Source organism: Rana temporaria, chromosome 11, assembly GCF_905171775.1.
Source record: "Rana temporaria chromosome 11, aRanTem1.1, whole genome shotgun sequence".
NCBI lineage: Eukaryota > Metazoa > Chordata > Amphibia > Anura > Ranidae > Rana > Rana temporaria.
In genome coordinates this window covers 58874776-58890427 of record NC_053499.1, presented here as the reverse complement: position 1 = coordinate 58890427, position 15652 = coordinate 58874776, and the positions used below count along the sequence as shown (strand labels likewise).

General features: G+C 42.1%; 1 protein-coding gene across 1 annotated transcript in view; it reads right to left on the bottom strand.

Annotated features, from left to right (window-relative positions):
- Positions 1 to 1038: 1038 nt before the first annotated feature.
- LOC120917369 (leucine-rich repeat serine/threonine-protein kinase 2-like) overlaps positions 1039 to 15652 on the bottom strand; it is a 36331-nt gene continuing 21717 nt past the window's right edge. Inside the window, exons 8-11 of the mRNA XM_040328615.1 lie at positions 12078 to 12246; positions 8851 to 8921; positions 4509 to 4631; positions 1039 to 1120 (exon numbers count right to left, since the gene is read on the bottom strand). Of these exons, the coding sequence (XP_040184549.1) occupies positions 4549 to 4631; positions 8851 to 8921; positions 12078 to 12246 (323 nt within the window). The 3' untranslated portion in view covers positions 1039 to 1120; positions 4509 to 4548. The remainder of the gene's footprint in view (positions 1121 to 4508; positions 4632 to 8850; positions 8922 to 12077; positions 12247 to 15652) is intronic.

The following is a 15652-nucleotide window of genomic DNA, read 5'->3' as shown; positions in this document are numbered from 1 at the left end:
CATCTACAACATAAGGAATAGATTTATGACATTTGTATTATTATTTTTTTACTAGCAATGACCGCGATCAACGATTTATATCGTGACTGCTATATTGTTTTAAGTTTTTTGGGTGAAAAAATGTTATGCTTCCTAATTAAAACTTTAAATAGTTTAAAGAAACATAACAAACCTCTTTTAGCTCATTACCGTTACTTCTGTTGTGAAGCATTTCACAGCTACATATACTAATGATGAATTGTTCCCACCTAAATCCAAATGAATGTCCCATTGTCCTTTGTACATTCCTTGGACCATAAATCTAATCATAAATCTGCCTAATCCACAACCATTGATATATTTACACTTCAGCTTACACAAGTACATTTTAACTTCATATGCTCATTCCATCAAAGTATACTTAATTAGCAGCAGCCAGTACAGTATAGCCAATGCATACCTGGATAACAGGAGATTATGCTTCAATAAGTAAATTGCTGTTTTAGATATATTCACTACTTTGGGTTCGCTTTTCAGATGATGTTAATGCATGGCCTTTCATTTTGCACAGTATACTTCTGCTGGTCAGTATGTATGGGTAGTAGAGTGGCAAGAATGGACGCACCCACATGCGTGACATCACCCGAAAGGTAAAACTGCATCGCTTATTCAGTCAAGCAGAGCAAAGACATGCAGTTTACAGGATAAGTAATCTGCAGTAATTCATGGCAGGCAAACAAATATCATATATATATATATATATATATATATATATATATATATATATAATTAATTGGCTTGGATCAGTGCACTTTGTACATCAGCCTTTGCCATAGTTTACTGAAAAAGCGTTAGGGAGTCTTACCATATTGGGTGATTTCACAGAGTGGGTCTGTTCATGGAATGTGAGAGGAGCAAGTTAAGCTCACAAGTTTTTAAATAAAGGTATATATTATATTATATTTTATATCTATATTTTTGTATTTTTACTTAATGTATGTTGCTTGTGTATGTGAAATTATTATATCCAATAACATGGAAATAAGTATTTTTATTGTAAATTGTTTATTTAAGAACATTTTAATTACAGTGCATGATTCCACTTGGATAATTAATTCTTGTATTCTTTTTTCCATGTGTCCTGTAAATATAAAATAAAATAAAATATTAGAGAAGAAAATGTCAGTATAGCATTTTTTATTAAATAAATGTTGATACTTTTTTTCTTTTTGGTACACTGTTTAAAAAATGAACTATGGGTGCAGAGAGAACTGCTGGTTTGGAAGATGGACCCTATTCTTAATGCTCAGGAACTGAATTACACTTGCCTGCCTTATGCTTTGTACACACGAGAGGAATTTCCGACGGAAAAAGTCAGACGGAAGCTTTTCATTGTGCCCCATCTGACTTTTTCTGTCAGAATTAGATAGAGAACATGTTCTCAATTTTTCAGATGAAAAAAAATTCTATTGGAATTTCCGTTCGTCTGGATGCAATTCCGACGTACTAAAAACCAAGCATGCTCAGAATTAAGCCGACACATGCTCGGAAGCATTGAACTTAATTTTTTGCAGCTTGTCGTAGTGTTGTACGTCACCACGTTCTTGGCAGTCGGAATTTGGTGTGACCGTGTGTATGCAAGACAGCTTGAGCGAAATTTAGACGGAAAAACCGTCAGAGTCTATTCCGACTGGAAAACCGGTCGTGTGTACAGGGCATAAGTGTTAGAGCTGGAACACAAAGCCCATTATGAGTCCTAGTCCTGTCACGACAGTCATATGCTTTATATATAAATAGGTTATTGACTGGTAACAGTAATGTAGGCAATGTCTGAGCTGCTGGACACGCTGGAGGAGGCTTCTGCCATTTGGAAACATTGATGGTATGTATGCTGACTGAGCAATAAGTATGTGCTTAGTTTTTCACACATGGTTCTTTAGGTGGCATTCTTTGATTGAATAAATAAACCATCTCACTTCCACTGATACTCTTCTTCAGAGTGTTTCCCAGATACTTTATTTGTCTGTTGAAGCCCTCAAAAATACCTGGTACTTCTGGGTATGGGGGAACATGTGACCTTTGCCCCCAACATCCAGGATGCAGGGCTTGAACTTAAGCTGTCAAATGTCAGGTCTGAACATTGACACATGGGGAGGGGAGCAGTTTATTAACCATGTCTAAGCTGTAAAACTGAGCTACACTGAGTTTAACCAGGGATTAGACCCACATCTCCAGCACAGGCACAGATTGCTGGGGAACAGGTGAGATGGCGGCCTTTGAAAAGAACCTGTCACTTTATCCTCCATAGTGTGTGCGTGCGTAACCATTATAACCACCAACCCACCACAACTTTATGACCACCCACCTAATATTAATTAGGTAACACTTTTTGCCAAAACAGGCCTGACCCACCTGACTCTTCGAGGCATGGATGTCACCAGACCTCTTAAAGTGGTTGTAAATATTCTGTTTTTGTTTTTTTAATAACAAACATGTTATACTTACCTCCACTGTGCAGTTCGTTTTGCACAGAGTGGCCCCCATTGTCCTCTTCTGGTGTCCCATGGCGGTTCTCACGACTCCTCCCCGCAATAGCTAACCCCCACTGGTAAGGTCTCTCCCAAGGAAGTTACCTTGCCGGCACGCTCCTGTGTCATACACTTGGCATCCATAGCCGCCGAGAGTATGACTTGACTCGGCCCCGCCCCACGGCGGCCATGTCATTGGATTTGATTGACAGCAGCGGGAGCCAATGGCTGCACTGCTATCAATCTATCCATCTATCTATAATAAAGACCCGAGCAGCCGTGGAGAGAGCCAAACTGGGATCGCGCCCACGGAAATTCGGGGCTTAGGTAAGTAAAACGGGAGGCCGGACACTGCAAGGTGTTTTTTCACCTTAATGCATAGGATGCATTAAGGTGAAAAAACACAAAGGTTTACAACCCCTTTAAGGTATGCTGTGGTATCCACATTTAACCGTAATAAACAGAACTACCATTGCATTGAAGTATTAAGAAATATGGCGGAGCAGGATATTAAGAATTTCAAGATTATAAAGGGGAGAAATGGGATAATATATCAAAAGATATAAAATCCCTAGAGAAGAGAAAGCATATTGCTATTTGCCCAGCGAACAAAGGAGGGGGTATCGTTGGCCTCAATAAAGAGGACTATAATGCGAAAATGTCCAAAATTAAAAAATAATTAAGTAATAATTTAAAAAAACAACTGAAATGTTTAGTAGACAAAGGGGCCAAAAAAAGATATTAATAAAAATTAAAGTAGGTTCATAATACTTAAAGCCCCCCAAAAAAACAGCAAACAGCATAATCCACCTGGTAGACCAATTATAAGTGGAATAGATTATTTGTTCAGTAGATTACGGGAACTTCTGGATGTATTTTTGAAGCCTTTAGCAAGTAAAGCCCCTCTTATCTCAAACACAGTGGGGATCTTATAAATATACTAAACAAGATAGAAGACACAGCTTTGTGCCTACTTGTCACAATAGAAGTAGAATCACTATACACCAACATTAGGCACAGTGATGTCCTTAAAGCTGTGACATGGACTTTGAATACACACTCTTAGGCCTCGTACACACGACCGAGTTTCTCGGCAAAAACCAGCAAGAAACTTGCTGGGAGATATTTTTTTGCCGAGGAAACCGGTCGTGTGTACATTTTCGTTGAGGAAACTGTCGAGAAACTCGACGAGCCAAAAAGAGAGCATGTTCTCTATTTCCTTGACGGGAATGGAGAAAATTGGCTTGTCGAGTTCCTTGACAGCCTAACAAGAAACTCGACGAGGAAAACCATGTGTTTCGCCCGTCGAGTTTCTTGGTCATGTGTACGAGGCTTTACCTGAAAACAGACCAAAAACAGTTAATTCGGGATAGACCACCATGGGTAACCAATTTTTTGCATAAACAACAATTTTATAGTGAAGTGAAGGCCGAGCCATGGGTGCAAGGTATGCCCCAAATGTAGCCAATATATTCCTCAACAAGTGGGAGAGTTAAGAAATACATGGAAGGAGTTGGCCCAAAATACAATTGTATATTGCCCAGCCATCCACATGATGTAAAAGAAAATGTGATTCATCAGACCACCTTCTTCCATTGCTCTGTGGTCTAGTTGGCTGGCGCTGCTGTCAATCACATCCAGTAACGCAGCGCGCCCCGAGGGGTGGGGCCGTGTGATACAGCGAGCGGCTATGGCCGCTCGCTGTATCACAGGAGCGCGCCGCAAGGACTATACACAATGCAAGCTCTCTCGCATGAACGTGTGTAGTTCATGCGGGGAGGACCAGAGACAGCCGCCGAGGGACCCCAGAAGACGTGGAAATGTTTTTGTTTACAACTCCTTGAAAGCTGAAAGTCTGCAGTTAAAGGACATCTCGTTTCATTTCAATTCCATTGTGGTGGTGTATGTAGCCAAACAAATTGTGTCGATGTCCCAATATTTATGGACCTGACTGTATGCTTTTCATATATTTGATTCTTTTATGTTTCAAAATTCACTGACCTGGTTTATAGGAATGTTGTAATCAGTTTTCTTCACATTACTAGTAAGATACAATGGAGGCTTCCCCATAATTGGTGATATGGATACTCGGTGGTACATGAGAGTCGTTTGCCTGACTGGAAGCTGTGTAAAGACAGTGAAGAAAATGTCAGTAATAAAATAAAAAATTCCACAGTGCGTGACAACACTCTGCATCCCATGTCCATTGAGTTACCTGACCACTCCAACTATTTTGTCACAAAAGAATTGTGTGAAGTACAGAATAGACACCTAGAGGAGTGATTATAGCAACATTTATTTCACCACTAGTAAGTAAAAATAAAAATCATCTCTTTATTTAGAAGGTGTGTTTTCTTTTTTTTTTTCTTTTTTATTGTATGTGTATTTAGAGTAGTATCGTGTATTTAATTTAGTGTTCTTTATATTTGTTTAGTTTTTTTCTTTCCTTATTTTCTGTATTTGATTGCTTTTTTGTGTACGGTAGTAATTTTTTTTTTTTACTTTTATTTCTCTTTGTGTGACAATATAAGCTAATAAGGAACCAATTTTTGCCACAATAACTGGTCCAGGACAGTCATTTAAATCACATTGCAGTCTCTAGACACCAACAAAACGGAAATATATTATATATATATATATATATATATATATATATATATATATTTGTATAGACTGCCCCCTTAAAGCAAATGTTTGCTTAGCCCATGCAGGGGTGAGCAACAGGTCTGCTTTAATGTCCTTCCTGTCCAGCAACAAAATACTCACTTTTACTTTACTTCCCTGCTGTTCTGTTCAGATGTCGGGAGCAAAACAAATATGGAGGAGCAGGTCACTCCCTTTCATCTTGTGTTAGGCTAGGTTCACACATATGCGAATTGTATGCGTTTTGAACCGCATTCAATTCACATGACATGTGATTGAACATTGCTTATATTTGTGCCTGTTCACATACTATCTTACCAAAAGTATTGAGACTCCTGCCTTTATACGCAGATATGCTTTAAAGCGGGGGTTCACCCGTACATAACACTTTTTCCCCTTAGATGGATGCTCGTTTTGTCTAGGGGAATCGGCTAGTTGTTTTAAAATATGAGCTGTACTTACCGTTTATGAGATGCATCTTCTCCGCCGCTTCCGGGTATGGGCTGCGGGACTGGGCGTTCCTATTTTGATTGACAGTCTTCCGAGAGGCTTCCGACGGTCGCATCCATCGCGTCACGATTTTCCGAAAGAAGCCGAACGTCGGTGCGCAGGCGCAGTATAGAGCCACACCGACGTTCGGCTTCTTTCGGCTACTAGTGACGCGATGGATGCGACCGTCGGAAGCCTCTCGGAAGACTGTCAATCAAGAAGGAACGCCCGCTCCCGAAGACCCATACCCGGAAGCGACGGAAGAAGATGCATCTCGAAAACGGTAAGTACAGCTCATATTTTAAAACAACTAGCCGATTCCCCTAGACAAAACGAGCATCCATCTAAGGGGAAAAATTGTTTTATGGGTGAACTCCCGCTTTAATGGCATCTCAGTCTTAGACCGTAGTGTTCAATATTGAGTAGGCCCACCCTTTGCATTTATAACAGCTTCAACTCTTCTGGAAAGGCTGTCAACAAGGTTTAAGAGTGTGTCTATGGGAATGTTTGACCTTCTTCCAGAAGCTCATCTGTGAGGTCAGGCACTGAAGTTGGGACTCGCTCATCCATGTCTTTATGGACCTTTCTTTGTGCACTGGTGCACAGTCATATTGGTACTGGAAGGGGCCATCCCCAAACTGTTACCACTCACTTTGGAGCATGAAACTGTCCAAAATGTCTTGGTATGCTGACGCATTAAGAGTTCCCTTCACTGGAACAAAGGGGCCAATCCCAACCCCTACCCCTGAAAAGTAACCCCACACCATAAATCCCCCCTCCGCCAAATGATTTGGACCAGTGCACAAAGCAAGGTCCATAAAGACATGGATGAGCAGTTTGGGGTCCATGAACTTGACTGGCCTACACAAAGTCCTGACCTCAACCCGATTGAACACCTCTGGGATGAATTAGTGTGCAGACTGCGAGCCAGAGCTTCTTGTCCACATTGGTGCCTGACCTCACAAATGCGCTTCTGGAAGAATGGTCAAACATTCCTATAGATACACTCCAAAACCTTGTGGACAGCCTTCCCAGAGGAGTTGAAGCTGTTATAGCTGCAAAGGGTGGGCCAACTAAATATTGAACCCTACGGACTAAGACTGAGATGCAATCACGTTCATGTGCGTGTAAAGGCAGGCGTCAATATATTTTTGTTAATATAGTGTATGTCTGGTGCAGCTGAAGTGCGGATTCAATGCAAATTGAAAAAGAGTCCTGACAGTTTTCTGAGCAGTGCGGTCCGGCTTAAGTGCGATTTCAGGCCCATTGACTTCTATATGAATGCTTCTGAATTGCACATGCCAACAGAAAAAAATCGTGACCTGATCCTGATGTAAACCTGACCTGATTTTTCTTGTGAAAAAAAAAAACCTGACCTGATTAAAAACTGACCTGAAGTGCTGAACAACTACTTTGTCAATTAGCTGTGAAAACAGAGCTTCAATTTGCACCACACGTGTGTGAACCCAGCCTTAGTGGTCTAAAGGCTCAAGGTTTTTTACCTTCATGCATCATATGTGCAAAAGCTCCCCCAGCCCCCCTAATACTTACCAGAGCCCCATCTTGATCCAGCATTAGAGCCTCGGCTCTACAGGGACTCTCACTCCTCATTGGCTGAAGCAGCATCAGGAGCCACTGTCAATCACACCAGTGGGCCAATGGGGAGAGGGAGGGGGTGGGGCTGAGGCACGGCTTTGTGTGTGTCTGGACACGCAGAGCCGTTGCTTCAGAGAAAGCCTGGGGGAACTCAGCAGGTGGGAGGTGCCAGGAGCACAGGAGAGGGACAGAGAAGAGGAGGATCCAGGTTGCTCTGTGCAAAACCAACTGCAACAGAGCAGATAAGTATAACATATTTATAAAAAAAACAAAAAACACAAGACTTTAATATCACTTTAGGTTAAATCCCAAAATGGCAAAACCTCACCAAAATTTCCAATTTTTTTCCTACAATTTCAGAGAAATGTATAACTTTGTTTCACTTATCCCTAATACACATTAATGGTGACCAAACAACTGATTTAAAAATCAGTGTCTGGTTTTCTAACTTGTGTAGCTCTCTGTATAACAGACATATTCAGGGCCGCCATCAGGGGGGTACAGGCATTACATATTTTTTTTTCCGTCTGACCCAACCCCCCCCCCCCCCACCCACCTTTAGCAACTCGCGGCAGGAGAGAGAAGAGATGACACCTTCGTTACACCGCCCCCGCTTATCATCTCGCGGCAAGAGAGAGGAGGGCCGTGCTCCAGGGCGCCCTGCCTAAAGCTGTGTAAGGGGCCCCAAAATTTGAGATGGATGCCCTGGACATATTTACATGCTACTATTCAGCAGAATCAAAAATTAATGAGCAGAGTTCTAATCTTCAGAACCTGAGGTCTAGTATCATAGAAGAGGCAACAAGCGAAAAATACTCCAGTATTCTACAATTTTCATTGCGTAATATCGGTTCTCCATTTGTGAACAAAAAAACTAATCATAACCCGACGTTTGCATTAGCTGTTATCTACCCATAGAGCTCTAGGAAATGCATGTCAGGATCGGATAATATTCCCATACACATATACTCAATCGCATGCAAGGAAATTAAATAACAGCATTTTTGCTTGTATTGAATAATATAAATCAGCAGAGCTTCCCCTCGTTGGAGATGTTCCCCTCACATCAAGACTAGAGAAAACGCACATGCAGTACACAGTTTATTTGCCTTTAGTAAATCTACCTACCTGTGTCGATTATCAGCCAGATTGTTTGGCATGTGTCTGATACCAAAGTGAGAACAAAGCATGGACAGCTCATAAGGTATGTTGATCAAATCTGATATCAAGCTGACATGATAATAAATGTGGTCAAATGAGCAGCTGTGTTAGATGTTGTCTGAGGCCCCGTACACACGACCAGTTTCCTCGGCAGAATTCAGCTTCCGACCGAGTTTCTGGCTGAATTCTGCCGAGGAAACTGGTCGTGTGTACACTTTCGGCCGAGGAAGCCGACGAGGAAATAGAGAACATGTTCTCTATTTCCTCGTTGTTCTATGGGAGCTCTCGTCCCGCCGAGCTCCTCGGCGGCTTCAGGGCTGAACTGGCTGAGGAATTCGATGTGTTTGGCACGTCCAGTTCCTCGGCCATGTGTACGAGGCCTTACATGAGAACCTTATCCTAATGGATATGACAAGCTTCAGAAGTATGAATGTTTCCCAGACCCAGCATTTACCTTTTGGTAGAAGTAGCTCCATCTTGACTGTGTTGCAGCAGGCCTCACATGTTTTAAAGTCATCTTTATTCCTTTAATAGTTAAAAAGAATACATTTGTAACATAATTTACAAAAAAAAAAAAAAAAAACTTAAAGCATTTATTAACCCCCAAAAAATGGATCCTGATCCTTTAAAGCATTTTATATGACACAGTGCTTGTCCTGTGTCATTTGGCCCCCTGTAACACCTAAAAAACCTGACTGGTCCTGCCAGTTTCTCCCCAACCCTCTCTTAACTGACCACGGTGTATCATGGCTGCTGAGACCAGACACCGTGGTCAGTTTCCATGCCTCTGTCATCAGCAGCCTGCTATCTGCTCTCGCCCCTCGCCCCCCTACTGCTGCTTTCATAACACTAACCTGTATACACCATCAGCACTGCCTCCTATTGCAGTGTCCCCCTCTGTGAATGATTTATAAATATAAATACTGTAAATACCTCATTTAAGAGCTGAGATTGTGATCACATGACCAGCCAGCTCTCTCCTCCGCTCTTCCTCCCCTCCAGACTGACATCAGCAGAGGAATCTCAGCCCCGCCCACTGCATCTCTCAGAGGAGAATAGGAGAAAGCTGGCCAGTCATGTGATCACAATCTCAGCAGTGAAATTAGGTATTTGCAGCATTTATTTTTATGAATCACACACAGAGGGGGATACTACAATAGGAGGCAGTGCTGATGGTGTATACAAGTTAGAGTGGCTTAGCAACCACATTAACCAATATTAAGGATTTTGAGTTTTAGGCTGGGTTAAAGTATATTTAAAGTAAACCCCCTTTTTTTTTTATTCTGGTTAAGATTAGAGGAGGGTTAACAATCCTGTCCTTTTTTTAGAGCTTGTTTTTGCCATCAACAGTAAAGGAGAGGATACCTTTTCAATATGAGGAAAGTACCCTCTTAGACAGTTGTCAGGGGAACAACTGTCCACATTGTAAGACTTTCTCCCTATTCATGTTCTGGTGGCAACTAGGATTTACAATCACCTTCGTTTCCAGAGACGGTGATCAAGACAATTAGACAGCATGAAAGTCCTTACTGGTGGCCATACATACTTTGGGCTAGATTCACATACCTTTAGGCGGGCGTAGCGTATCTCCTATACGCTATGCTGCCGTAACTTTGAGAGGTGAGTATGGTGTTCTCAAAAATTTTGCCGCCTAAGTTACGGCGGCGTAGCGTATTAGGGCCAGCGTAAGCCCGCCTAATTCAAATGTTGAAGCTGTGGGCGTGTTTTATGTATATTAAGTGTGACCCAGCGTAAATGACGTTTCGATCGAACGGCGCATGCGCCGTCCGTGGACGTATCCCAGTGCGCATGCTCCAAGTGACGTTGGCAAATTGTCAATGCTTTCGACATTGAACGTAAATTACGGCCAGCCCCATTCACGGACGAGTTACGCAAACGGCGTAAAATTTGACACGGTTCCGACGTCCATACTTAACATTGGCTGCGCCATCTTTTTGGTGGTTTATCTTTACGCCTGAAAACCCCTTACGTAAACGGCGTATCTTTACTGCGACGGCCGGGCGTACGTTCGTGAATAGGCGTATCTAGCTGATTTACATATTCTAGGCGTAAATCAGCGTACACGCCCCTAGCGGCCAGTGTAAATATGCAGTTAAGATACGATGGCGTTGGAGACTTACGCCGATCGTATCTTAGCAATATTTAAGCGTCTCTCAGCTTGAGAATACGCTTAAATATATACGACGGCGGGGATTCCGACTTACAACGGCGTATCTACTGATAAGTCTACCTGAATCTGGCCCTTTGATTTTATTATCTGATCAATGTGCAATTCAATCAAAGTGCTAAAATTGAATAGGCATAACATCCAGTCAAATAAATGTAGGTTCCTTTTAAATCGGATTCAGTCAAACTGAGTAAATCGGCCAAGGTGAAAAATTATTAATCGTGTTGAATTGAACTGCAGCACTGATATGCTTTGTTCATGAATTCAATCATAATTCAATTGTTCAGATTATGAGATTGTATGGTGAAAAACTTCCCTATATGTCATAGCTATCAAAGTGGTTGACTATAGATTAATTATTTCTGTTGGGAGAGATTAAATAAAAAAGATTTCATATTTATTTAAGTGTATATGGCCATCATAACATGGACACAGATAGCAATAAAAACCTGACAGGGACTCTAACCTCTCCTTATTTTCTCCAAATCTAAAAGAAAGTTTTGACTTTAGTTATATTTAACAACCCCCAAAAATATATGATATACATTTTATGTGGTAAAGCGCAACACTGTCAACAGTTAAAAATAAAGTCCAGTCCAAATTAAACAAATGTTAAAAAAAAATATCAAAAAAATCATCCAGCACCCATTGCTTCTATTGACAAACGATCAGGCTCCATTCACGCGTTTTTGGGCGTTTTTTTAAGCTTTTTTTTTTGCAGCTTTTTAAAACATTTTAGAAGCGTATTACAAGCGTTTTACAGCTTCAGGCATTTTTGTTTAGCCAATAGAAGACAACGACCTTAAATATACAGACATAGCTACAATGGAATGATTTAGATTAAAGCATATTCATGTGTTAGAATGGCCCAGTCAAAGTCCAGACCTAAATCCAATTGAGAATCTGTGGTTAGAAAAAAATGACAATTTTGCTGTTCACAGACGCTCTCCATCAAATCTGACAGAGCTTGAGTTATTTTGCAAAGAAGAATGGGCAAAATTATCACTCTCTAGATGTGCAAAGCTGGTAGAGACATCCCCAAAAAGACTTGCAGCTGTAATTGCAGCGAAAGGAGGTTCTACAAAGCATTGACTCAGGGGGGCTGAATACAAATGCACACCACACTTTTCAGATGTTTATTTGTAAAAAAAAATAAAAATTAAAAGCATTTATCCTTTTACTTCCACTTCACAATTATGTGCCCCTCTGTGTTGGTCTATCACATAAAATCCCCAATAAGATACATTTATGTTTTTGGTTATAATATGACAAAATGTGGAAAATTTCAAGGGGTGTGAATACTTTTTCAAGGCACTGCAAGCAGAATCACCTTCCTGTAATATTATAAAAATGAAAGTAGCCAGGAGACACATATACGGTAATTTAATTTGACTTGTTGGTGGACTGACTCTGTAAGGACAGGCCCTCTTTCACTCCATAATAGCAATTCTTACTAGCTGTGAAAACATTTTTATCCATGAAACAATACATACATGTCAAAGACTGAGCCAGGACCCTCAATATCCGGCCATTCAAACTCTTCCGGACATCCCACCGTCCTACAAGGGGTCCGGATGTAGTAAAAAAGTCCAGGCCACTCCTTGCAAAGCTTCTCCATAATGGAAAGGATTGTTAATTTAAAATCCCAGAGAGGTCCAAAATCTGCATGTAAATAGTAATGAAATTAGGATTTTTGACTAACCGTAAATTTACTTATGTAAATCTTCACTAAGGTACACAGAGCCAGAAAGAATTCTGAGACGTGTGAATTATAATGCTGCCTGTAGCTGAATTGGACACTGGCAAAAAACAAAAAGTTGTTAGTAAGGGATCTGCTTGCAGCTCAAATAGTAGCTTGAAGGACATTATGAATGAAGCTGGCATCAGATGGGGCTTGAACATTCCCCTTGTCAAACTTAGAGAACACCTGAACCGATGACCATGTAGCAGACTTGCATATCTGTGAAACAGAAGCCTGATGTTGAAAAGCCCTTACTAATTTGGTGGAGTGTACTTTGACAGGAAAAGGTAGAACCTAATCTTTAAGTCCATAGGCTTCAACAGTAAGCTGTCTGAGCCACCTAGAAGTGGTGGAACAAAAGGCAGGTCCCTTAAGGTGACTTTCTGGAATGATGAAAATGATGACAGTCAAGTCTAAAAGAAGATGTAGGCAAGAGATAAACTTAAACAGCTTGATGGTAGGTGGTTTTCCTTGCTTTTAAAAGCATAGGATTAAGCGAATCGGATAGACTACAATCCCTTAGGACCTGGTGTCTAACAGCCAAGCTGTCAATGCCAGATTATGAAGCAGTGAAAGAGCCCATTAGGAGTCTGCCAGGAATTTGATGAGGTCTGAGTACCACATTCACCTGGGCCAGTTTGGTACAATGAGAATCACTGCTACACCTTTCTTCCTAGATCTTATAGAGCAGATGAGGCGGGAGCTTCAGAAGAGCAATGGAGTGACTGAGGTAGCTGGTCTGCCAATTTTTTATGCCTGGAAGGTGCATGGCAGACAATGCTGTAGTGCTGTTCCAACCAAGTAGAATCGGATTGGCTTCCCTTTCAGTCGCAAAACTCGTAGTTCCTCCCTAATGTATGATGTATGCCACCAGGGCTGATCCTAGGGTCACATGCGCCTGGGTGCAGAAATATTTCTGGTGCCCCACATGGGCATGGTCATTTTACTAACTCCTCCCCATTTACCACCAGCGCCCCAGCACTGTCAGTCTGATACCTCTTGGTACATCTCATTATACATCACATCTGTAGCTGCACTACTGAGGCACAGGAATGGGCAGGGGCTGTGTATCCTATGCAATCTATCATACCATAAAACATCTAGAGCAGGGGCAGCCCAGAGCACATGTAAAGGGATGCTGGGGATGCCATCCTCCTGCACACAGCACACTGAACACTGTGACTCACCCAGTTCTGTCTCTGTGCTACCCGAGATAGAGATAGGAGGGTGAGGCATTCCAACTGGAGTTGGTGGAGACAGTGCGGGATCCAAGACTCCCAGTGTGAGGAATTCATTCCTGCACATCAGCACTCAGCAGCCACTGAAAACTAGAACCCTCGTGTCAGAAAGAGGAGCGGCCCCTCCCCCGAGCACTGCCAGGCTGGACGGGCTGCCCTATGCTCACACATCAGTTCTGGATGGACACACACCTATTTTCAGAACACTAATTCTGGACGGACACAAACAAGGAGAGAAGGAGGGAGGGGAGAACTCTGGCACTTCGACGCCCCCACTTCTGCAGGCGCCTGGGTGCAAAGCACCCTGTGCACCCTGCCTAGGATCGGCCCTGTATGCCACTGCTGTGCCAATGTCTGACTGAATCCAGTTTGGATGACCTTGCAGCAAAAAAGTGCAGCATAGAATGGGTAACCAAATCACCCATAGCTCCAGTATGTTGATCAGGAAAAAAGCTTCCTCTGGTGACCTGGTCCTTTGTTCCAGGAGGCTGTATAGGACTCCTCCCTAGCCTGTTAGGCTGTTATCCCTGGAGAGAATCTTCCAGACCAGTGGAACAAAGTATTTTCCTGATTCCAGGGCTGGATTTGTGAATCACCAAGATAGAGGCAACTAAGTCCTGGGTGTCAGGAAAATTGGTGTATCCAGAGACTGGTAAATACTGCAGGTGTGGCGCACAAACAAAAGGAATACAAACTACTACCTGCATTTTGCTTTGGGCACACAACACTTCTAGTTTGAAACTAATAGTGTTGTGTGCCCAAAGCAAAATGCAGGTAGCATTGTATGTACCCATGTTTCCAGTGAATCAAGTAAGCATCTTTGATGTACACAGAGTCCTAAAAATCTCAGGAGATGAGGAAAGTGATGACTGACCTGGGTCTACTCAATGTCTATTCAAATTTTTGCAATGAAGTAAAATAATTGATCGCTTTTAAATTCATAATGGGGCAAATGTCAATTTTTGGCTTGGAAACTGTGAATAGGTTTCACTCAAAACCTTTCTTTTTCTGGATACTATGCCCTTTAACAATGCATCTGAGGTGCTTTTAGTTCAAGTGCTTGCAAAAGCTAAAGAAATGGGGGCATCCCCTCATTGTGAAAATGACTGGAAGATTTGGGCATCCAAGGTTTACAATGGAGCTGCATCCTAGACTTGGCCTTGGTCTTAGAGGAAACAAAATTAACTCTTTTAAAATTCAGAAGAGGTTTTCCAGCTTGAGGCTTATGCCCCGTACACACGATCGGAATTTCCGATGGAAAAAGTCGGATTTTCTGATCGTGTGTAGCCCCACACGCGAAATTCAAATGAATTCCATCAGACTTTAGATATAGAACATGTCCTTTGCAGACTTGCGACAGGAATTCAATATAGCAAATAAAACATTTTACAGATACCTCCAGATCCGGCACGGCATCCAAGCCCAGTTTGGGTCACAACCCATTGTATGGTCCTCGGCCCCTACCCTCCTGAAAATAACCTCTTCAAAAACAACTAAAGGCCTGATCTCCGAATTGTATTCCAGAATAGGAGCTAAAACAATAAGTAGGGCAGGCCCCATTAAGAGCAGGATAGGGTGGGAGAGAGACTTAGGGCAAATGACCACGGAACAGAGGAGCGCGATCTTGAGGAGGGGGGTATTGGTTTCGATCTCTCCATCTCAGATAGTATCACACTTATTCCTCTTGCATAGAGTATACTATACCCCCAGGAGAATGTTCAATCTTGGGTGGAGAAGTACTGACGAATGTCCAAGGTGCAGAGCGACAGGCAATCTTATCCACATGATGTGGAAATGCCCTAAGCTATTCAGATACTGGGAGGAGGTGATAGACATAATAAATAAAACTTTTAAAACGAATTTGGAAGTTGAGTCTAAGACATGCCTACTAGGCAGTATCGAGGAGGATAGAGTGCCTGCTGGTGCCCTTGAGGTGGTGCTGAGATGCCTCTTCCAGGCAAGGAAGTTAATTGCGTGGATGTGGCAGGCCCAGACTCCACCCACTGTCAAATTTTGGGTTGAAACCATAAACACAATGATCTGGAGCGAGAGAGTGACACTCACCAGACAGGGCAATTATAGAAAGTTT